Source organism: Haemaphysalis longicornis, unplaced genomic scaffold (genome assembly GCF_048455015.1).
Source record: "Haemaphysalis longicornis isolate Haplotype H1 unplaced genomic scaffold, Haemaphysalis longicornis Haplotype H1 scaffold_12, whole genome shotgun sequence".
In the NCBI taxonomy this organism is placed as follows: domain Eukaryota; kingdom Metazoa; phylum Arthropoda; class Arachnida; order Ixodida; family Ixodidae; genus Haemaphysalis; species Haemaphysalis longicornis.
This window is the reverse complement of record NW_027526225.1, coordinates 89111581-89135459: the sequence shown is the minus strand read 5'-3', so window position 1 is coordinate 89135459 and position 23879 is coordinate 89111581. Positions and strand designations below refer to the sequence as shown.

General features: G+C 46.4%; 1 protein-coding gene across 2 annotated transcripts; it reads left to right on the top strand.

Moving 5' to 3' along the window:
• Positions 1-6603: 6603 nt before the first annotated feature.
• LOC144162962 (putative rRNA-processing protein EBP2) lies at positions 6604-23267 on the top strand. Of its 2 annotated transcripts, none has more exons than XM_077693703.1 (8): positions 6604-6763; positions 7039-7125; positions 11449-11654; positions 15346-15559; positions 16629-16704; positions 17143-17251; positions 19938-20082; positions 23134-23267. In XM_077693703.1, the coding sequence occupies exons 1-8, from the start codon at positions 6722-6724 to the stop codon at positions 23191-23193; spliced, it is 939 nt and encodes a 312-aa protein (XP_077549829.1). In that variant the 5' UTR covers positions 6604-6721; the 3' UTR covers positions 23194-23267. The 2 variants fall into 2 exon arrangements, with proteins under 2 accessions (XP_077549829.1, XP_077549830.1); XM_077693704.1 differs by having other exon boundaries at positions 16629-16709; positions 17148-17251.
• Positions 23268-23879: the final 612 nt, after the last annotated feature.

Sequence of the window (23879 nt, the reverse complement as noted above, 5' to 3'; positions counted from 1 at the left end):
AGAGCGAATTATGCTATATATCGAACAAAAATAATTCAGTTACGGAAATACATGGGAAACATATTCCTTATAACGAAGTTCACATCCGATATATCGAACTCTGCGCGCCTAGAATGGCCGCCGAAATGCATGGTCTCGGAGCGGCGATTGAGATGTGGATTGGCCGCGACCACGGAGCAAGAGTTGCGACTTAGACATTGTGCCTCGCACGGAGCGACATGACGCCCGAAATTTTCCGTAACTGTTTCCGACGCACGGGACTCACGACGGAACCCGCGCAGTCAGCGAGTCCAGACGAAGACAGCAGCATCGGTGAACTGTGGGAAGAGCTCCCCCACATTCCCGATGATATCGCGAGTGAAAGCCGTCCGACGCTTATAATGAAGCGCTTTCGGCAGTCGATGTGCTCCGCCAATGCTTCTTAGATTTTGGAGGACGCGGACTCAAACTGGTGCAAATAATGTTTCGTGTAGAGTTACGACTATGCTAGTTGTAGCCGCCAAAATGAAAGTGAAAACAAAAATCAGCACGTTTTTCTTTGCAAAGTAGGCAGTTCAGGCGGAAAGTAGCTTTAATACTTGCAATAAATGGATTATTTTGGGTATGGTAACGGCTACTCTACTGTGTTCGTTTTTGCATGCGGGGATGGTGGAGTTGAGGATCGGGAGGGGGGCTCCCGCGGATTGCGAACTTGTAACGATAAGTTCGTTATAGGCGGGTTCGGCTATATTGAACTATTGGATATATCGAACTAATCACGGTGCATATTGCAATTCGCTATAAACGGGTTTGACTGTATTTCCCAAGATAATTAGAGATAATTAGCCATTTTCGGTCGAACAAAAGACAAAACAGTGTTGGTCATAGTGACTGCAATAATTGAAGCAGTTTTTTGATGCATCACTTGGAAGGAATTTTACAGCTCATTAACCTTCACAAAATCCTCCCTGTTTTGTGGTCACAACAGCTGAAGAGACAGCTACAGCCATAGTAGCAGCTACATGAATAGAATACCTGACAGTCGCCACCCTTCAAGGCCGCATATCCTGACACATACCTTTTATATCAAGACTCCGGCTCCCAGGAATTCAGTCTGAACACCTCGACATGTCCTTGGAGGGGAGCGAGGCAGGTCGCGCCACCGCCTGAACGCTCATACCCCTGCATTCCCTGAAGAGGTCATCGATGCAGACTAGGTGCTACTACGGCCCCTTGATTTGAAGCAGTAGGTGCCTGTTGCTACGATAATCGTGGAGGGACGGTGGTTCTAACCTATCCCCCCGTTCCACAGTGACATCCTACACCATTACCGCTGTCTCTCGTACTGTGTTACCCCTCCACACGTCTCGCCAATGAAGAGACCACTTTACACCGCATACAAATACTGGTTCCCCGCGGAACACGCCTCTGCCTCATGTTCCCGACTCACTCAACATGCTCCTACTGCCCCACACCACCCACCTTGTACATCATGGCGTGAGAATGCACAAACGCCTTTTTCTTCCCCTCGAACCCTACCCCCACAATCGAGCTCGGCTCCCATTTAGAGGACCAAAATACTGGTCTCGAACTCAAAACAGCGGCCTGGTCCTAGAGGTAGAGTGAACACTACTAGAGGCACCTGGACTAAGGTACAGGAGAAACAGCTCCTACCAGTACTTCGTTTGTCCAATAAAATTTGTTCCTCCACCCGCTAGTCCCTCTAACAGAAAAATGAAGTCAGCTGCGAGGTACAATTTAGGCAGCCGTCGTGCTAGTAGTTTCACCGCAAGCAGCTGCTGAAGTAGAAAATAACTTTAGAGGGGGGATTCAGCTGCCTGGCTGTTCGCTAGCTGCGCTGCTCTTGCGATATGATTTCAACGCGGAAGCAGGCGAAAGCGGTAAAACATGGAGGAAAGAATACTTTTTTTTTTTCCTCCATGCGGTAAAAGTAGCAAACGCGCGTCATCGAAGTTACCGCCATTCCCATGCTTGACAAGTAGCGACGTAGGATGGGACACAAAAAATACTCGTAACAAGCTGGCCCAACTTTCCAATAGTACAGTACGGCGAGGTTAGAAAATATGAAGGCAACAACATTTTTTTTTCAAGAGATCATACCGAAAGTATATACACCATTTTCCTTGCTAGAGATGGGCGCCGCCATTTGCTTTTTCTGACCAGACGCTAGCGCCGTCTATGAAGCGACCGCCGAAACTTTCGCGCTGGGCTGTTAAGTGCTCCGTTCTTTCCGTGCGTCTGCTCGGTACCCGTGCATTACCAAGTGAACCGTAGTGGTTTGGCGTAGTGCTTGTGTGTGTGTGTTCTGTTTTGTTTTCGTCATATGCGGGCGGATTTTAGGTCCTAATTTGCTGCCAGAGCGGGAATTCCGACCCCGGCTGTTGCGAGCAGAGCAGTAGCAGTGTGGTGGTGGTGCCGGTGGTGCTCCGCAGTTCCGCGATGCAAACGTACCGGTATGGCACCGACTGACATAGAAATCGATATCGGGGAGTAAATACGTGTTCAATGCCACCGTGCTTGTTATGTTGATTGACCGATTAGTCATGTTTACGGAAGCGCGGACGTCGAATGCGGAGCGCGCACAGCTTATGTGGGTCACGGTGATCCGTGCTCGCGATGGACTTTCGACGAGGCGATTGCTACGCTGTTGACATTGCAATGCAATATAATCTTTCTTAACTACACTTATGACGGTTACTGACGAAACGAAATTATACCTGGGCGGAAAAATAACACGACCGCACAACCAGTCAAATTACTATTCGAAGGTTGAGAAAAAGGGTTGACGTTCGGGCGAGTTAATATTGGTTGATCATGATCGTGATCATGATTGACCTAACTCTGCGGAGCGCATGTGGCTTTTCGCTCGGAGCCCACCTTTGTGAAACCGCTGCTTGCACCGCGAATGCTTTACGCGACCAGCAGTAACTGTTTTGTAATTGTAATACTTTAGATTCCGTGGCAACGCAAAAGGATTAGAAGCTTCTCCTTTGACCGCGTTGTGAACAGGTTGAGCTATTTTCCAAATGCAGCGTTCACGCCTATCTCGAGCTGCGTTTCCACATTTGACTGCCTGCTTATCCTGCTATCGACAGGCAGTGTGCGATGGAGAAAGTTATCCTTTCATATCGTTTGGCAGTGTAATGCGTTGGCCTCAAAAAAAAAAAAGTAAACAAAACGCCGTGATTTTAAGGGTTAGATTAGATGAATCTGATGAAAAGGGTATTGTTTAATGCCAATCGGCTGTAATGACCAAACAATATATGATATTTTAAATTGACTACAAGGAACTAGAAGTTATTGTAATGTTGTTTTGTATAGGCGCTCGTGAAATATCCCCACGTGGTCAAAATTAACCCGGAGCCCTCCACTACGGCGCGCCTCATCACCCAGAAGCGTCGGGGCGTTAAACACCATAATGAATCAATTAATCAATCAACCAATCAATCAATGCTGTATGGTAAAGGATAAAGTTGCTTCTAACATTTCAGGGGGTTACGTTCCCTGTCGCAGCTTTGCGTGTGACAAATAGATTTTGCTCCGTCTGCTTGCCATCCAAGTGCACCCAACAAACCCTGGAGTTGGTCGTTGGTACAAAGTCGTTGCGATTTATCAGCGGCATCCACCAATATCTCAACTCGGTGTGTGTTGGGAAGCGATGCAGCAAAAACACGCCGCAACCGCAGTGCATTTTCTCCAGGCAGTGTCGTGCTCGTGCGTGCTGTCAGCGACTGTTTCGCGCTTTCTCTGGTTGTTCAATAACCCACCACCGCGCAGTGCTGACCAAGTGACGTTTGCGCCTTGAACGGCATCGCAGCATTGGCTAAAGCAGTTGAAAGTTCCGCAAAAACTAAGCACGCGGTGCGAAATACCCCCTGTATACGCAGTGGAGCATACCGCGCCGAGCGATGTTAAAGGGGTCCTGAAATGCCTTCCGCCGATGCATGGATGTAGATGTAACCAAATAAAGCAATGTATTAGCAATCTCCTCCTGCAAGAATTTTGTTAAAGCGATGAGTATTAGCTGAGAAATCGTAAATCAAAAACCGCGCATTATCGTCGCGCCGTATTTCCTCCTCCTTTCAACTGTTTCTTCGCTGTTGGCCTCCCCTCCCATGATGCTCCGCTCCTCAGCGGTGACGAACTTCCGCTATTGCGCTCCCACAGACTGCCGTCTGCTACGGGCCAGCTCTTTCGGCTTTTTGCATCTTTGTTGACCCCATGGACACTCCTCTAAAGGCTGGAAAAGTGAACGAAGGACCTGGCCGCATGTGTGCGGCCTGGCCTTGCCCTTTCGCGGTGTACGTAGCTGCCGTTGGTATCGGCGGCGAATTCGCAGCCGCGCGGGGAGAATCGTGCGCTCGTTCCCTTTGGTGCACCGCGCACTGTTTATCCAAAAAGCGCGGTCTCAGATGTGACCCCGCTGGTGCCGGGTGTTATTTTGCGGCGGTTGTAATTCCTACTACCGGCGGCATGTGAAAAAGGACATTTTCAACCGACACACAACCCGTGCACAAAACGAATCGCTTTATCAGCGGCGATGAACGGGAAGGCGCAGAGCAAATTTAACCAACGCCGCACTCGATCAGCGAGAACCCGTGTTCTGACAAGCTGCACCCATGTGTTGCATTCAACACTGACGGGAAAGCGTATGTTTGCACTTGTTTGGATAGTCGTAAAATGTCCAAACACTCCGGCACTCCGATAGCAGATGAGCCGGCGAGACATTTCGGAAAACATTTGACAGATGGCGCCGTATGCATTAGTGTGTCGCTACGCGAAACTGATTAGACGCTCTACCGCTCTACTAAAACTCCCCTCGCGGTGTTTACGCAGCGGGATGCAAAAATTTAGCGTTTAGCGTATGCAAAGGCCACAAACGCTGTACTAAAACTGCTAAAACTCTATTAGCAGCAAAATAGCGTGCGTATGTGAGGCCGCTTGCGTTTACAAAGCTGCACGCCGAGCGCGTACGTTTCAAACCTAGTGACATCGTTTAAATACACTGGCAAGCACAGTGTAACGTAGTCAGATATAAACCGTATGCTCAGGCGATAAGCAAGAGCTTGTTTTATGTGATTGCGCATAAAGGCCCGTTCGCACTTGCGACGAAAGCGAGTGAAAGCGGCAGGAATTCCGTCGCTTTGTCGCGCGACGATCGTTTTTGTCGAATGGTCGGTACAAATTTTCGTCGCGCGACAGAATTTCCGTCGCATTCGCTCGCTTTCGTCGCAAGCGGGAATGGAAAGTTCTGCCGTTGCCGTCTGCGCCGCAGCTCGGAGGTAACCGCGCGATCTGCTCGGGCCGAACGAACGCGCACACTCCCGCACGGCAGCGCCCCAAGCCGCAGCCGGCCGCGTACATCGCTCCCGGCGCCCGCCTGGAGGCCGCCCTCGGCACACTAGCCAGTATATTTCAGGCACTATAATGGAGGACATATTTTTTGCTTCCGATTAACCTAGTTCTTTGCCCGTGCGTTTTTAAATACGTGAAGTGGTTAGCACGTCGTCCTCACGCAGCTCTGTATCGTCGTAGCATCGCTGATTGTCCGAACGAAGCTTGCAGCTAAGCCAATGCAGTGACCGAAGCTGTGTGTGTGTGTGTGCATCGCCCCCTGTGTGTTGTGGACGCGTTCGTTTCGCGATGAAATGCGGCATTGTACTTCTCATGGTCTGGATTATCTTTCTCGAACGACGTACGACTCAACCTCGCATGGGGTATGTGTAGTGTGCCTGGCTAAAAGCATTCTCGCTTGTGCGCCAGAGTTGTGACTTGCTGTTCGTCCACGCAAACCGGGTGTGAGGTGAGTGCCGAATTTACGACGGGCAGGAGGAGGCAACCCATCGTCTGTCAATCGCGGTTCAGACTTGCAACGCATGTTGTGACGTTGCGTTCGTTCGAAACGCATCTCTGGATTGTTTTGAAGTTGAATAAAATGTACGCGTCAAACCCTGGCATTCGGCTCAGGGCGTTCTCTGCGATTGCACCAAATAAGTGTCACGGGGCTTTCTTTATGGTACGTACTCATGTAACATAAAATCCATGTCGTGCTATGGCCGTGTTGCATTCAATACAAACCGTTAAGCGTTTGTTTACACTTGTTTCGTTTGTCGTAAAATGTCCAACACTCCGGCACTCCGCTGGCAGATCAGCGGGCGAGCCGATGCTGAGCAGACGACTCATCTCTTTGCCGGAAGTGCGTGAAAAAGCCGCCCAATAGCAGGATGTCTAGCTCATGACGAACATATGGGAATCGATGATGTAGACATGTGAAGATGGCGGCGTCCAAAAACACGAAGGAAAGGGTGAGAAAAAAGCAACAAACTTTGCAACAAAAGTGTGAGCTTTCCGCTGCGCGTAAAAGAGTAATACTTGGCACAGATGATGTTGACGACCCTATCTAACGATTGCGCTAGTTCATTTAGTGTGCTCAAAATGCCTTTCAGGGCCCCTCCCAGCGCGCACAGGCAACACTGGTCGGCCGCCGAGAGAACTGGTTTGAGAGTATTTTCCTCCTTTCCCGGCTGCTTATGGAAAATGGTGTATAGATCCATTCTCGGTCATTACAAACAGGTAGCCGCAAGCCGGAGCCATAGCATAATCCAAGTGTACGTGCCGTGATCGCGTCGTCGCGTGCTGTCGCGATCTCTGGATCTTGAGTTGCGTGCGTTTTACCGCCCGGGGAAGATTTCTGCATCCCTTTTGCATCATAGGAGAAGAAATGTCTGATTCAGAATCAGAATCACTAGATTCAGATGAGGAGGTAAGACCACCGCTTATGCACGCGCTACGGGTTGGTTGACAACACGTGCGCAACTCCGACTGCACGTAATCGTTTAGCCAGCGCCAAGTGTACTAATTTAAAAATACTTGCTGACGCATTTTTTACCCACACCTACTTGGCGTTATTAAGGAGCGCTTTCACTGACACAAACTTGTCTCCGTTATGACAGCCGTTAGATATGTCCAAGTTTCGTGCCGAGCATTGACTCATTGAGACACGGCGTTGTGGTTACTGAATTCGTTTTTTGATTGCAGCTGCAAGAGAGCTTGGCTAGAGGCGAATTGAAACCTGGCCTCTACGCTATCGCCCCTCATGTCAAGAAAGAGTTCATCAACAACACGGTAATCTGGTAGTTTCTTTGCTTACTTTGGTTGCGAAGTAGTGCACCCGCTCACAGCACGTGCGGCTAAGCTATTTGCATAGTTTGTAAAAAAGCGCTATACAAACGCAGGGCGGGAAAAGTGCCGCTAAAAACTGCCTGCAGGAGAACCCTTGTGCGTAGCAACTGTTTTTCTGCTTCGTTTCAGTGATTCTTTTACTTCGGTCTTAATTATCTGTTACGAAGCACTTGATGTCAAGACCATTAAGTGCTTCGCCAATGCATGAGGCCGATGCCGGCAAAGCGCGACTTTCGGGTGGTGATTGCTTCGGCATTTTTGATAAACTTGAAGCGCACACCTTGGGTTAGAGCGTAGAAGACTGTTTAGACACGGAGAATTGGACGTAAAAATTACTGAGGCAAAAAAACTGCACGTGAAAGCTTGCCAGCGAGATGTTGGGGACACAAGAGACAGCGTGCAGGTTGGCATTATCACGTGATAACATTCGCAAGGTTAGCACCGAATGCGTTGGAGCATACGGGTTGTACGTTTCTTCTTCTAGTATATAGAAACACTTCTGACAATAGTCTAGTGAAAGAGTGTTGGAAACCAAATGTCTGAGAATGAGGTCTCTGCAACCAGCTGATTTGCTAAGATCTCTTTGGTACCTTTGCTCGAATAGCAAGCAGACCACATCGCAGCCAAAACAATGCCCCCACTTCCGCCCATGCATGCATGACCACGTCATAGATGTTTCTGCACGATCATGCTGCACCAGCCCTACCAAGAGAAGCTAATACAAAACATTTTTGCAACTAATTTTTTAAAACGGTATGCTCAAGCAGGCACTGGCTCCTGCCTATCGTCAGATGGAGCAAGCGATCGTGCAGCGGTGTGTTGTTGCGCACGTTATCCCTCGGTTTTCACTTGCCATGCGTAATCTTGAGTAAAATACCAAGACATCGACCTTCAACTACTAACTAGGAGGTGATTGAATTGCAGTTAAACCTGGATGTAACGAGCCTCGATGTGACGAGTTTCTGGATTTAACGAAGTTTTTTAATTCCCCGTTGTCAGCCCCATTGAAACCCACGTGTTTGCGACCTCTATCTAATGAAGGCATCGCGATGGTTCACCTTGATGTAACGAATTCGCCACGCTGATGAGGCATTGTTTTTCACACGATTTCTGAAAAATTGGCCAGGGAAATGAACTAATTTAGCGAACTTCACCCTTCGCGCAAACTACCGTGCGTTTCCAGTAACAGCGGTGTCGATTAGGCCTGCCTGTCGGCGTCTAGTCGCGAGTCTCCACTGCTGTCTGTCGTGTTGGTCCATCAGTGGTGAGTTCTGCTGCCAGGAAACGAAAAGTTTTGTCTTTTTGAGACAAGCTCGCAATTGTAATAGCGTCTCTACGGGCGAGAATGAAGAATGTTGCCGTCATGGTATACAGTGTCTCAGCTGGCACCGTCTCAACAATTTTAAGTGCGGAAAAAAGCACCAAATTCGCGAAAAGGCGCCCTTCCAACATAAGTTTGGGCCTAGAAACGGGTTAAGGCACCAAAAAGTGCCAAAAGGCATAAGTGATACTTAGGTTACGCTTGTGAATACGGGGGTAAGTAAGCGTACTTCTTTGGAGTGCCGTGTAGTGACTAATTTTGTAGGGAAGCAGCTGGCGCAAATCACGCAGTTTTTCAGTGTGAAATAAATCCTTAAAAGTCAGTTCACCATGACTGATGTCTGGCATTTTTGTTTCGTTTCTGCTTCATTTACGCGAGAGCCTTAACTCGAAACCTGGATGTAACGAAAAATTGCGAATTTTTGTCAAATTCATTATATCCAGGTTTAACCGTACCAGCAGACAGCTTTTGGATGCCATGAAAAATTGCAGTTTATCACGGGACTTCCAAAAGCCAATGTGAGATGATTGCCAGGAGAAATTTTTTTGGAAATTCTGCCAGCGGTTGGTAGAATAGACACTTCATAAAAAGGTCACTACAGTAATGGCTGGACGAAATAAAGGAAACTGCATGTGGTTGTTGCTTTCTGCCTGGAAAGAAAGTTTGCTTTGTTGAGAGTATAATTTTTCTTTAATGGCAGCTTAGCCATTAGCAAGGCGCAGATGTGAGGATATGTTGCTGTGTCTTAACTGAAGAACCAGTTCACTCAAGCTCAGTGTTTCGCTGGCATGCTTGTCAGTGCACTTCATAGCTTTGCACTTGTCTTCCGCTGGCAACAAGCAGTGCTGAACTTGTGCTAAAATGCTACAATACAATGCCGGCCTTAGTGCAATTGGTTACCAGTGAAAAAATTATACCCCTGTCACACAGGCACTTTCAATTGTGATTGAGTCAATCTGGATCAAGCTCAATCTGGATCGGGCGCTGCTACATGGCAGTTTCAATCGCGATCGAGCCCGATCCCGCTCGAACTCAATCCTGGTTTCCAAGCGTGATTGGACGAAAGCAGTGATACTCTCCGGTGCCACCGGTGCAACTTCTCGGTCGGGATAGGTGACCGGTAAAAAGCGCAAAGGTTCATGGGTACGTCGTCTGCTCCAGCCACTTCTGGTTCGAAATCTCGGATCTCGCCTGCCCTCTTGCATGCCGGCGGCTTCCAGGCACGTGTGTGCGTGTTGTTTATTTGTCACAGAGTGCTTACCTTTCAGAGAAGCCCCTAGTAACCCCAGAAACCCCATCGTTGTTACACATTGCATGTGCAATGCATGAGCGTTTTTTTTGTTCGGTGGAAACAGATAAACAAGAAGCACGTGCACATGAAAGCCGTCGGCGTACGGGAGGCCAGGAGAGCTCTCGAACCGGAAGTGGCGGAGCTCCGCAGGAGCAGACAATGTACCCATGAGCCTTTGCGCTTTTTAACCAGTCACCAATTGAAACATGCCGTGTAGCAGCGGCGGTGCATCAAGCGCGCTCGAAAATTCAGTCGCGCTTAAATCCGGTTTAAAAGTGCCCGTGTGACGGGGTATAATTATTGGAATTGTCTTTTTGTTATGTCCTTTTTTTTTTTTTTTTCTTGTTTTGAGCTTTGCAGGGAGCAGGAGTAACCTCTAAACCTTGCCTGTCTTGCATTGGTAAATTTGATTTTGAAGCAATTTCAGCGTCGCCTTCTCTTCGAATAGCTGTTATTCTTCATCTGTCCTTGAAGTGAGAAGTCCACAAACCTTGCGTCCAGAAGTGATTGCATCTGCTACAGCTGAATGCAATGCCTGGTGCTAACAATAGAATAGGCATTGTAGCGTAATTGGGATAAGAGGCCACCTTTTGCCATTAGCATAAGGATTGCAAGAAGAGGCAATTTGCTGCAAGTTGGCAAAGAATTTTATTCACCCGAGACTTGAAACTTCAAGTGTTTATCATTGAACACTGATCTTGTGTCTATTAGGGTGCCTGTCACTGTGTTGGCAGGCTGCCATTCCGCACAGGCTGTTTTCAATGTTTTCAACTAGCTTATACGGCTGCAGACAGACACATAGTGGCAGATTCAAAAAACAAAAAATGACTTGGAATACACATAGGGAGTGATAAAAAAGAGGCAGCGCGTGCAGAGCTCTGTTTCCCACATTTTTGTATGCCACTCAATACCCTAAATGTCGGCACAGTAGTGTCAGCAAGTGTTCGAGTTAGTGTTTGTTAATTAAATTGTATCCACTCATCAGTTTAGTATTTGGCTTCTGGAAGGTGGCGGCTTGGTGTGGCTTCACATGGCAGTTAGTGCGATGTTGGAATGGGGTTGTGTACCTTTAGAGGCCATGGCAGCCACCTAGGTTTCAAAAGAAAAAACATCCGTGCATTCGAGATTTTGGCGGCTGTTAAAGATCCTCAAGTGGTCAAAGTTCATCCGTAGCCCTCCACTACGGCGCGCCTCATCGCCTGTGAAGTGTCGGCACATTAAACCCCAGAATCAATAAATCAATCTGTAATGCAACAATCGCTGCGTTTCCTGTTTTAGCTTGTTCTCCCTACATGAGAAGCAGTTTTGTGGCACATCCACTATGCTACACGAGAATTCATGATTGCAGCTTGCCTGGCCAATCCAGAATGCTTTGCTGCAATGACTTAATCATCAGAACGAAACATGTTGCATCTATTTCCTTTTCATACTTGACTGATTGCATCCTAACAGTTTTTTTTTTAAAGTAGAACTCCGTGTCATTTTTATGGCTATATAATGTACAGATAGAACAGAACACCCTGCTCCCTCTTTTTTAGCTATTTTCTCTCCCATTTTTTCTCTTCAGCTTGGTTTTTGCAGCTTATTTCCACCTGTTTGATGACATCGAAGCAGTCGGCGACCGACGGTGTACTGATTGGCTTTGTCCTTGCAGGCAGCTCTCAAGCAGAAGCTTGCCGAGATGGAGCTCGACTTGGATTGGGTCGAGACGCTGACGATGGTCAACGGGCTGGCGCCCCTGACGCCCGAGCTGTCCGAGCAGTTTGGTGACATGCAGCTCAAGAAGAACCGCAAGGGTGCTGTGGTCCTGAGCTCCGACGAGGACCCAGTCCACCAGGACTTCAAGCGTGAAATGGCCTTGTAAGCTTGGCTGTTCTTAGCTCGAGCAGAAACGATAGTTGGGAAAGTTGGTGTGGCGGCATCACAAAAACAATGGAGAACACAAGGGACGAGCAGTAAAAGTAGACTTCGTGGAGGTTCGCATTTCTCGAAGGTTTCCGAACTTCTTTCAGTTTAAATGGAAATTGAACTCGGTTCTTGCAAAGGCAACTTCTGTAATGCTTCTGTAATACGAAAACTTTTGAACTGAACTTTAGTTAAACGAGCTGTGTGAAAATTAGGTTTTAAGCTAAGCTCGATATTTGCTCCTTGTGGCACTGCTGTTTTGCAGGGTATGCAATCTGTCGTACTTCGTAGTTTAGCACTGGCATACTGTTTTTTTTTGGAGTAATCAGGATTAAAAGATAAACTTGTTTTACTTTACGTATCTCGCAGGGATATATTAGTGGTGGACAAAGTGAGCTAGTAAGCTCCACCTCTGTCGAAAGCTTGAGTAAAAACTGTATGAGCAGCTCAATACGCTAAACTTTTTTTTTATTGAATGAGCACCAGTTCGCAACGGTTCACATGCACCGTCACCAACCTTGCAATGTCATGTTTGCTAATGAAGAAAACATTCGACAGTAGGTGTTGGTATGTAATTTGAATTGGCAAGTTTTTTCAATTGGCAAATCCCAACCCTTCCTTTTTTTTTTTTTTTTTTTCCTGGCTAAGAAACACCAGGACAACTGTCCTCACCTTATGTGATCCCATTGTAGTTGTTATTAACAGGGCATTTGCAGGCGTGATGGCTAGGCAGTGAGGAGTGGGGATTCCACTTACTATCGGTAACCTACTCATGGAACAGAAGGAATTGAAGGCAATACAGGGTAGTCCTCAATACAAAAATGGATTGCAAAGGAAGCAACTGGGGTAAGTGAAAGCGGGTATGTGGCAAACATTCCCTGGTTACCACATTTCCGCACCAAAAATGTGGAAATTTCAGTGGCAACGTAGGGGTGCGGACAATACGCAGGGTTTTTCCTTTAGTGCAGCTTCACGGCAGTGTGCATTGTGCTGTGAAGCTAGTATGCAGTTACACTGATTATGCCTTCCATTGCCGTGATTGTGCAAAACATACAAGGACAAGGAAGAAATAACAACTGAATTTTATTAGTGAGTTGGGACTTTCGCCTTGAAGTCAGTGTATTCTGCTTGCTAAATATACACTTTTTCTGCCTACGTAGTATGCGATGGGTAGCTTGAGCAGTAGCTTTGGTGCAGCCTTCCTGTATCAAATGTGCGGGCAATACGCAAGGACTTTTTTTTTTCTTCTGAAAGTGGGGGTGTGGATTATATGCACGGGCAGGTTATATGCGCGAAAATATGGTGCTTCCTCACTTCACGTCCTTTAGACCTACCCTCTTCCATCCGTACCTGAGGCTGCAGACGCCGAATGCTATGAAATAGAAGGGGTAACCACAAGGGTGCGCTGTGGATTTCAGAATCAGCTGAAGTTATTTTTGTGCAAAATTGATCAATTGGTTCTTTTATATTGTTGATCGATTGATATTGTTCATTTGAGTTGCTATTCTGTCATGATTTAGTCAATTTCCCTTTGTGGGTGTTTTTTTTTAAGAGGCCATGTAAACAAAATACAAGTTTGGTTTATTTAAAGAACGCAGTAACCAAAAACATTGATGTCAATCTTAATGTGCTAACAACTAGGCAAGGTATTAAGAAAAACAGATGAGTCAGTAGTCACTCCGCAACCGCTTTTTCTCTGGGTCCTGCCGGAATTCGCTCAGGTGACAGTCGCCGACCAAAGCTGCCGCCAAGAAACATGGCTCTACGATTGCAGTGGTGCCCCTGGTTTTGTTCAATTGTAACACTGAAGTGCTAACCTGCAGTTAACACACTCATAACTATAACTAAATGTTTACTGTTTCCCGATTGCATTGCTGCTGATGTCGTGTAGCACGAAATTTGAAGCTTTTTCAACATTTATTGCCTTTTTCCAGTTAAAAAAAAACCCTTTCGGGGCTGGAATGGAATGGAATGAGCTGCCAAAGGATTGTTCTTTTAAATTAGATACAGGTGTATTTCATCTTCGTGGCCCTATTAAAGGGACCCTGCAGCACTCTTTGAGCAGTGCAAGTAAACCAGCGCGACGTTTAGATTACACTGCCAGGAATACCCGAGCAAAATATTACACGTGCACGTGAAGTGGTGAGCACACAAATCGCTGTGAAAGACTCGGGAAAACCAGCCGCGCTCCCTTCAATTTTCCTCATTATGCACACCTGGCATGGCCTAAACGACGTCACTGAGGCCATGGCTGCCTATTGGCTGTCGCTGGTGAGCTTCACGGCTTACTTCTCGCATTTCCCGTGACGATCCGCCGTTGTCGGCGCGGTGTACCAACCTCTTCTATGCCTGAGCCTGTATGCACAGTTTTGACGTTTCTTTTGTGTTTTGAGTGTGGGTGGAGTTTGAGTGACTTACTTAATACTCCCCTTTCAGCCAGATCACATGACAACAAACGTTTATTGCTTCAAAAACGCCCTACCAGCCTGAGCGCGCGCTTGCGGGCAGGCAGCCATGCCTGCTTTTTTGTGGCACCAAACCGGAAATAGACCCCTCCACGTTTCGGAGAAAAGGGGAAAACTCCCCGACCTGTCATATATCGAAGGCCGCCAGAGAAGGCTCTGCGAGCCGCCCCCCTCTCCTTGAGAAAACGCGCAGCTTTCGTCGCGTTGTCCGCGATCGAGTTGAGAGGGAACGATTATGCGCAATTTTTCATCGCGCGTAGTTTCGGTAATAGTGAACGGATTTTCATAATTCTTGCGGGAGGAGATTGGTGGGACAATAGACTTTACCTTAAAATACATTCCGAGTAGTCCGATGGTAAGTGTTGCAGGGTCCCTTTAACATCGGAGTTCTCAAACATTTAATCACGAATGCAGTGGCACAGCTGGCAAGTATAAACCAGAAAGCTAGCTACCCGCCGCGGTGGCTCAGTGGCTAAGGCGTTCTGTTGCTGAGCACGGGGTCGCGGGTTCGATTCCCGGCCGCGGCGGCCGCTTTTCTGATGGAGGCGAAAAGCAAAAACGCCCGTGTGTACGAGATTTCGGCGCACGATAAAGATCCCCAGGTGGTCAAAATTAATCCGTAGCCCTCCACTACGGCGCGCCTCATCGCCTGCGTTGCGTCGGCGCGTTAAACCCCACAATCAATCAATCAGAAAGCTAGCTGCTTAAAAAAATTACCATCCCCTCCTAATGAAAGTTGAGAGAAGCGCAAAAGCTTTCTAACATCAGAAGTTCGTCGAAACCTAAAGTGCATCCAACCTTTGCTGAAAGTGCATCCAATTGATTGTCAAACCTCCAAAGGCCCAAATCGCAAACGAAGGAACCCATGGGGCAATTTTTCGCACACTAAGTAAACGCATCTACGGACGATCTAACTGTATACTGATGCATGGCTTATGAGATAGAGGTAAACGGTTTTACGCCTTTGTTAAGATCGATGCGTGTATTGTCTTATCTAGCGCTGTCCCTTTTTCGCGATTTTCAAGTGACCGTTTTGACACAATGGGAGAAGCCCGGTTTCACGCACGCGCCGTGTGTCCAGAGATCTGATCAGAGCTTTTCGGTCCACCAACTGGTCTATGCGTTCTTACTAATAATGCTTTCGCTTTAAAAAGCCTGTTTTCCCCCGTATTTTCGCACAGCTACCGGCAGGCGCAGAGTGCCGTGCTGGAGGGCATCCCGCGGCTGCACCAGGCGGGCGTGGTGACCCGGCGGCCGGACGACTACTTTGCCCAGATGGCCAAGTCGGACTCGCACATGACCAAGGTGCGCGAGAAGCTGCTCACCAAGAAGGTGGCGCTCGAGCGCTCCGAGAAGGCCCGCAAGCTGCGCGAGCTCAAGAAGTTCGGCAAGAAGGTGGGTTCCCCTGCCCCTCCCTCGTAGCTCAACTCTTGTCGTTTGAGGCGGCGTGTAAAGGTCGCCCAGTCGCCTTACCAGATTGGAGTCTAGGATGCCTAGGACCATGTTTTGAGTCTTTCCGCCCGAATTTTGACTAGAAAAGTGTAACCGAAATCACCGCTTTTCTCGCACCATCCTCCGTCCCGATTGGCCAATATTGGCAATGACGACATGCCGGCAAGTACTCGGAACTGAATTTCACAGATTGCTGCCACATTCAACCTCTACAGCAAGTCGATATGAACCATGAAACGAGTGAAAGTAAAAATTTTGAAGGCTGAGATACCGTGGCTTCACATGGCAAACCAGCCTGACCTTGTTACGGTGGTTGGTGCAGCTAAGTGGGAACGGCGCATGGTATCTTCTTTTTTGCGGCTGATTACAGATTTTCATGGCGCTGGACTTTCTCTAAACAAGGATTTCTTGAGCTATGTTAGATTTCACCATTCACTTCGGTGTCTTACCTTTATAGTCTTAGAATGCACTTCCGAATCATGTAAAGCCGCTCATTTTCCAGTTAAGTCTCTCCCCAACATGCGTTCTACACTTAATTTTGTTCGTTTAATTCTTTCCCTGCACTCAGAGTGCGGCTAGCTGCCTTTTTTGCTTTTTACTTATCATACATGGATAGTTTCTAGTAAACCAGCCAAAACCACAAGTGCAAAAAGGCAGTAAAATTGCAATAGGAATGATTTTAATCTAAGTATTTATAGTTCACGGAATTTAGTGTACATCACTGAGTTTGGTTGCACAGCACAAGGTTCCGCTCTGTGTCAGCTTCAAGGCATTCTTGGCAATGATTTTTGCAGTGCAAGTGTAACAAAAAGTTGGTACTCTGATGCCTAGTGTGAAATCTTGGTTAACATCTACCTGGGCACTGAAACATGAAGCACACGCAGCTTTTTGTGGCAGGCACACTTTTCAGCCTACTTAAACTAAATGTGCAGGATGCTACGAATAAAAACAAATTTCCAAGATTGTGCCACTATGAAACAGTTACCTCATGGCACACTTTTCTCTGTTTCAGGTCCAAGTGGAGGTGCTGCAACAGCGACAGAAGGAGAAGCGGGAAATGATGGAGAACCTCAAGAAATTCAAAAAGGGTAAGGTTTTTGTTTTCTTGGCAGGCTTTAGAAAAAAAGTGCTGCTTAGACATTCAGAAGGAAAATCTTATATGAAAGCCAGCATGGAGTTAGTGTTGTTGGCATAGGTGCGATATCATGTACTTTGCAAGTAATGGGGGCATTTTTAAAAGTAGTTGGTTCTAAAGCTACTGCAATTTATGGTGACACATTTTAGCAGTGTTCTTGGGTGGAGGTTGGAGTTAAGCTATTTAGTTTTTAATAGTGAACCATTTTGTACCTGAATTCACCTCTATCAGAGTATAAGTTTCTCAAGTACACACCAAAGCTTTCATTGCTTGTACAGCACTCTTTCAATTGTGCAAGTTGAGGTGTTTCAACTGGCCTAGGTGTTCGTTGTAACAAGACGTGTTTTCAGTCGAAGTTTTGCGGAGACTTATTCTTGGCACGCGATTTCAGGCCAGGGATCGCTGGAGTTCCTGGACAACTCGGGAAAGCGGCCAGGGGGCCCCAAGCCAGGTGGCAAAGGTGGGGCTCAACAGCCACGAGGCGGCAAGAATTTGACAAAGTGAGTCAAAGTCAAATCCAAAGCCGAAGTCGTTTGTGTGGATCAAGGATTGGGATGTGGCTGGAAACTTTAGCTCATTGCTTCGCGCCAGCACTCCGGAAAAAAGTGATGTTGAAGATAAATGTGCCACGGATGCGTTGTGGATTGGAAGATGTGGTGGAAAACCCCTCATGGGGGGGAGGAGGCAAAGGGAAAAAAAAACAGCATTGAGGGAATTCTGACAGCCAACTGTTTGTGGGAGAGGGTGCACTGTTAATAAATTCTTTTTTTTTTTTTTTCTTGTCCCTTAGTGTCGGAAATTTCAAGAACCTGTTGTGGGTGTGTTGGTGTAAATCAGTGCATTTTGTAGAGTGGAATGTAAGATTACAGGACGTAGGCATACAGACTCGCTAACTCGCTGCAGTAAAAAAATCACACTCCACCCACACGCACACACATGCAGTAATGCGAAAGGGCACGTGGGAGAATGCGTTACAGCAGCTGTTCAGTGTAGTACTACGGGTTACAGGTCTGATTCTTAGTTTGTTTGGTCGGACACTGACAAAAAAACGGTCAAATGCATTTTGGTTTCGGTTTTAAATGGCAACTCGCAGCATGTACAAAAAACTGAAGCAATGGAAGTGTTTAGGCTTGTTGGTCCATACTTCCTAAAATACAAAAAGCGCTGTGTATGTATAGCCTCCTTCTTTGTGTCCCGTCTAGAGGGCTGTTTTTCTATTTTAGGAAATACAAAAAAACAGTCCTTGTCGAACCGTAGCTCCAATACAACTGTCTTGCGCCTTAAATTCAGTCCGTAATGCTTTTTGTTAGTATTTGTGTATGCTATGCACGTGTTCTCTTTTTGCACAACTTTGTCATTGTGCTAAAAAACGGGTTTAAGGATGCGTGATGCAGGGAGAGGTTTGAAGGCTACAATTTCCAACAGTGGAGTGATCGATAACAAAATTGCTTACATCGTGGTCGGGATGGTAAAATAGGGTGTCTAGCGACCGGGAAAACCGGGAAAAGTCAGGGAATTTCGCGCCACCGGGAAAAGTCAGGAAATTGTCAGGGAATTTTTCAATCAAGTAGTACCAGTCAGGGAAAACCACTTCGGGGCCTGCCCACAGTATCAGAATAGGGGAAACCAGTGTTGGGGGCCCCCAAGAAGTTACCGAGCGCCACACGTTCGCGCGTGATGAAAGCGTGAACCGCATGAAACGTTTTCTGGTTTTTCTGCAAGCAAAAACGCGCCGCGCACGGGGCGCGCTGACGCCGCCGCGAAAACCACCTGCACGGTGCGTGCCGAGTGGCAGGCGCCGGCAACATGGCGGCTGCACCGGCCGTGGAGTAGTGCGGTAGCTCCAACGACCGCTTCTAACGGTTCTATAAAATGCTACTCAAGGCACAGACGCACTTGCTTGTGCAGGAAAGGAGCCACCGCAGGCACGAAATCGTCGACGTGGCCGTGAAAATACCACGCACGAATCGCGTGCAGAAACTCGCCGTGCGGCTCACGCAGCTCGCAGCTGGCTTAGCTTGCTGGTTGCACTTGCGCAGAGGGTCGATGTAGGTGGTGCCCAAACCGCACGCACAACGCGCTTTTTTTTTTTTTTTTTTTCAGCGAATTTTAAAAGTCAGCGCTTTTTTGTAGCTAATCTTGATAGAACTTGTTTCTTATGACACCAGGAGCCAGAATTACCTAATCAAAAAGGAACATGACATGGTTTAGCGGGAACCGCGTGGGGCGTTTTCTGCTCGCGAAAATGCGCCGCGCATGTCACAGACGCTCTGACGCTGCCGCGGAACTGCCTGCACGCTGCGCGCGGTGCTGCCGGCAGCGGAAACATGGCGGCGGCTTCGAACACGAGCTGGTGACGGGAGCTCGAGCGACCGCTTCTAAGCGCTGTCTAAAATGCCACACAAGGCACGCACGAAGTTGCTTGTGAGGTAAAGGAGCCTATAATGTGGGTGAAAACGGTACTATAAAACATCATCTGCGCCGCTAGTGAAAGCGCCCATGCAATACCTGCCGGGGTGGTAAGCCTAAACATATCGAGAGCTTCGAAACTGCCGCCATGAGGCGTGCGGCTCTCCATTGGCGCAAGTCGGCAGGCTCCCGTGACGCGCGTCATTTTCTGAGCGAGGCAGAAGCTGCGCGCGCGCGAATCGTCGACGCGGGCGTCAAAAAATCGCACGCGCAACGCCAACGCGCGCGAATCGCGTGCAAAAAAAAAAAAAAACGCTCCATGCGGTTGACGTTGCATGTCGAGCCAGGACAATAAAAAAAAGCAAAATGTGCTCGCTGAAGCGCACTTGAAGCTTCTATCTGGCAAGATGAAATAAACTCTCTGAAGCCGTAACAGAAGGCAAGCAAACCTCAAACTGAACAAACTGAAGTTAATGTGTTTTGTATATGCTTTTTATATGCTTCACGGACCATTTACACATAATGGCGCCTGTTGTATTGGTCAGGGAATTTCGTTTAAAATGGTCATGGAAAACATGGTAAAGTCAGGGAAATTGAATTAGGCAATTTGCTAGACACCCTGGGTAATTGAACCCGGGGCTTCAGGAATGCGAGGCAAACCCGCACTCCCACGTGACCGCAGATCTAGGTGGATGTAGTGAATGGTTTGTTTGTTGCCATCAGTGTCCGATCCGCACTGACGTTTTCCGCCGGTTGTCTCCTTTCTTTTCACAACAGGTCCCAGCTGAAGCGGCAGTACAAAGACAAGAAGTACGGCTACGGTGGCCAGCGCAAGCGCTCCAAGTTCAACACGGCCAGCAGTTCCGCCGACGTGGGCGGCTTCAGCCGCAAGAAGCACAACACGGCACCGGGAGCCGGCAAGGTGGGTCGCTCTCATTTGGTCCCTTCCTTTTATACATTCCGTGTGAACGTTCCTGAAAGAAAATTCTATCCATAAAATTTTATTCCCTCACTGAAGGCAGACGGAAAAGTTTGGGAAGCTGCATTGAAATAGATGCTGTACGGTGGAATTCATTTGTATTGTACAGTTGAACCTCGTTATAACGAGCACTGATATAGCGGATTATCGGCTATAGCGAACTAAGTAGAAACTTTGGTTGGTCACGCCTTATTTCAATTACATTTAGGGTCATACTCTGAGTCCCTCCTCCACTCCATTTGCTCCCGCCACTCGGCTGAGGGAAGGATTCCGCAATGCTTATGCATGGGGAAATCGATTTCAAGGGCCTCCTCCACTGGAAGCTCAAGTGGTGTAAGGGTTCAGAATACCAGGGTTATTCTTTTATAACAAAACTGAAACCGTGAGATCCGCGTGTGATATCGGATATAATGACGAAATATTTGACCGGGAGTTTGAGAGGCCACTTTAAAAGAAAAAAAAAAACACTGTCCGAAACTGCAGAAGTATAAAAGCCCTTTTGTTCGTGGACACCCTGAGGAAGTTCATCCTGCTCTCAGTGCTGTGAGTACCCACCAGATGAAGATAACCTCCTCCATCAAATAAATAAGGACACAGGCCTGTTTTCTCAAGTGAACTTTGTTCTGTTGTAATTTCACGTACATGTTCCAGTTCATTGAGGTTGAAATGTCACAGGGATAAAAGTAAGGGTTACCTTGTTTATAGTGGATTCGAAGCCTAAAAAATGCATTTTTGTGTCAATTATTTTTGTGCGAGCCAGATTTTCGATTTCTTACAGCCGATTTTTACCTCCACTGTTACAACGAATATCGGATATAACGAACAAATTTGCTGTGCCAATACTACTTCGTTATAACAAGGTTCGACTGTAGTGGATACCGCAAATCGTTGCTTGTGTGTAGAGCTCTGTTCTTTCAGCATTTTTGGCGACATTTGCTGAATGTTTCTCAAAGCTTGCCAGGGTTCGCACAGGTCCTTGAAAACCCTTAAATTAAGAAGTGTCAATTTCAAGGCCTGGAAAGTCCTGGAATTTTTAAATGGTCCTTGAAAACCCTTGATTTTTCTGGAGAGAACCAACGGCCCTGTCTTTTTACAAGAATTTAAAGTTTGTCGTGGATTTTAGGTGTTAACAAACGTAAAGAAACATTGTAACAATCAAGTTTCAGGTTATTGTGTGAAATTACAAGTTCGGTGGATTTTCATTATTACGAAACAACATTGGGAGCAGGCACTTCTGAATCCAATCAATGTCGTAATACAATCCAGTGAAAGCCGGCTTCTGTTCTCTATTTTGCATCTTCCATCTAGTCTGTGGACGCTCGCTCATTGCATGTGTTCTGTGCCTTATATGTTCTACCTGCATTTGCTCTTACGTGTAAATGGTGGACATGTGCTTAGTTCATCCTGCCTTGCAGCAACACTTGCTGATTTAATTTCAGCTGATACTCTTGCTAACAAAGCAGGAGATGCAGGCAACATTAACGAAGTTTTGAAATCAAACAGCCTGAGAAAAACACCAAGAAAAAAAGAAAAACCTCTAAATACCAACCATGAAATAAAAAATAAAGCTGGGGGAGCATTCACAAACCCGTTAGCACCTATCTAAAGGTGCACTAGTGTGCTTAGGTATTGTGCAATAAAAAACTTTGGCATCGTGGTGAAAAAGTTATAAATAATCCCAGATAAAACATTGGATGGGGACCTTGAAAATGCGTTTTCTGGTCCTTGAAAGTCCTTGAAAACCATTGAATTTTTGCTTTTGAAGCCTGTACGAACCCTGCTTGCTTACTTCAAAATATTGGTACTTATTGGAGTTTACTTTCACTAACTTTCCAGTTATTCGAAATTTGGTGATTAATTTTGTTGCACTTGGAGGAACGACGAAACCTATTTTAATGGAGCAATGTACTTGCAATACGATCGCATGTGCTGACTCTGACGATCAGTAAAAAGCATGTCAGATGTAAACAAATCAGGGACAAAAAAGACAACACGCTATATGCTGAATCTGTAAAATTGGGAAAAAGGCGGTTCATATTAGATGTTGGTGCAGTGTGGTCAATAACTGTGTTCATGCGAACTAAATTACCCGAAATTACCTGCCCACAGCAAAAGCTCTGGCCAGAAAAGCCGTACTCCATTTAAACCATTACTGGTCCTAAGCTTCCTGTGTCCTTTAAGGGGGCACATGGGTCTTTGGGACCGAACAAGTTCTCAAAAAAGCTCTTTTAGGTATCAATTTTCTCTTGATTAGCACAGTTTTTCCATAGAAAATTTTGTACTTGGAACAGTACCAGGTACTTATAAAGGCCATAGAGGCCCGATTTCAACGAAAGTATAACAATTTTCCCATAATTTCCCACTTCTTCACCAGGAGGGGTATCGCAGTGATAGGAAATTCTCAAAAGGTACATCCCAGCATGTAGTGTAGCTAGGAATGCCATTTCTTTTGCACTGTGAAGCTGAATGTTTAAACCATCCAATAAGGGAAGCAGATTTTACATTTTGTGTTTCAGTAGTTGTTTAGTTGGCATTAATTTTAATTGGTTAGAAGGTGTACGTCAAGCCTAGAAGTTAGAATTGATGTAAACTTATGTGTATTGCAAAACAAAAAAACTGCTTCCCAAATTTCCTTCTCCACTACTTCTGGTATCTATTCATGCCTTACTGGTAATTTTTTGTTGAATAGTTTTTTCGCTATTGTTCTCAAGAACAATCAATAAATATTTGTAATGAATTTGGAAACTAATTACCTCAGATAAAAACTAATTAGATATTTGAACTCAGCTAAAAAACTCAACGAGCCTGTGAAGTCTCAGCAAAATTGGTTAGAAAGCAAAAAAAACTTTTCTAAAACCAGTGTGCCCCCTTAAACAATACAAAGCAGTAATGATGGGCTATAGTTTTCTGCTCGAGGCAGATTAGTAATTACCATTTGGTGGGACTAGATCATGCCTCCAAAACTAATCACTTTTGGAACGTGGTTTTTTACAGAAGCAGCGCCCTGGGAAGGGGAGGCGACAAAACATGAAAAACAAGCAGCGGAGAAAATAAACAACGCCTATTTGTACATAAGCTGTGGAATAAATGGCACTGAACTCTGTAATAAAACAGAAACAAGTACTCTACATGAAGTGCTTCAAATATTAGTTGCACCACTTTCAATGCGCTCTTGACCAGGGCATTAGAGGTGTGTTTCAGCCTGTAAAAAAGTAAGTCAACTCCACATCATTATAACTGGAATTCGAGTGGCGAGATATGCAGGTAAGTTCCACACAGATAAGTTCCACTGGCACATGGTGAGTTACGTGGCTTGCTTTCGTTTTTTGTTTTTTTTTTTAATCATTACCTGCACTTTCTTCAACTATTTTTTACACCTGTTTAGTGAGCCACAGACATCCAATGACAAGTTAAAACAAAGTTGGTTGCCTAGCCCACAAAATAACCAGTAGTGTGGTATAGTAAATTAAGTTCTCCTACTATTCCATCCCTTTGACTAGCTGGCATGCAACGCATTGGTTTTCCAACACCCATCGTTAACGTGTGAGGCAGAAGTACACGTGCAGAAAAAATTTGAAAATACTTGATGATTGCGTGAATGTGAAAAATCTTGTGACTGAACAAGCCTTTGCGTTTAGCATAAGGAGTGAAGCAGCTATCCACGTAGAAGTGCTAAAAAAAATTAGCCATTCCACAGTGTGAAGGTGGTTGACCAGTGAAGCTGTTAGGCACACGACACG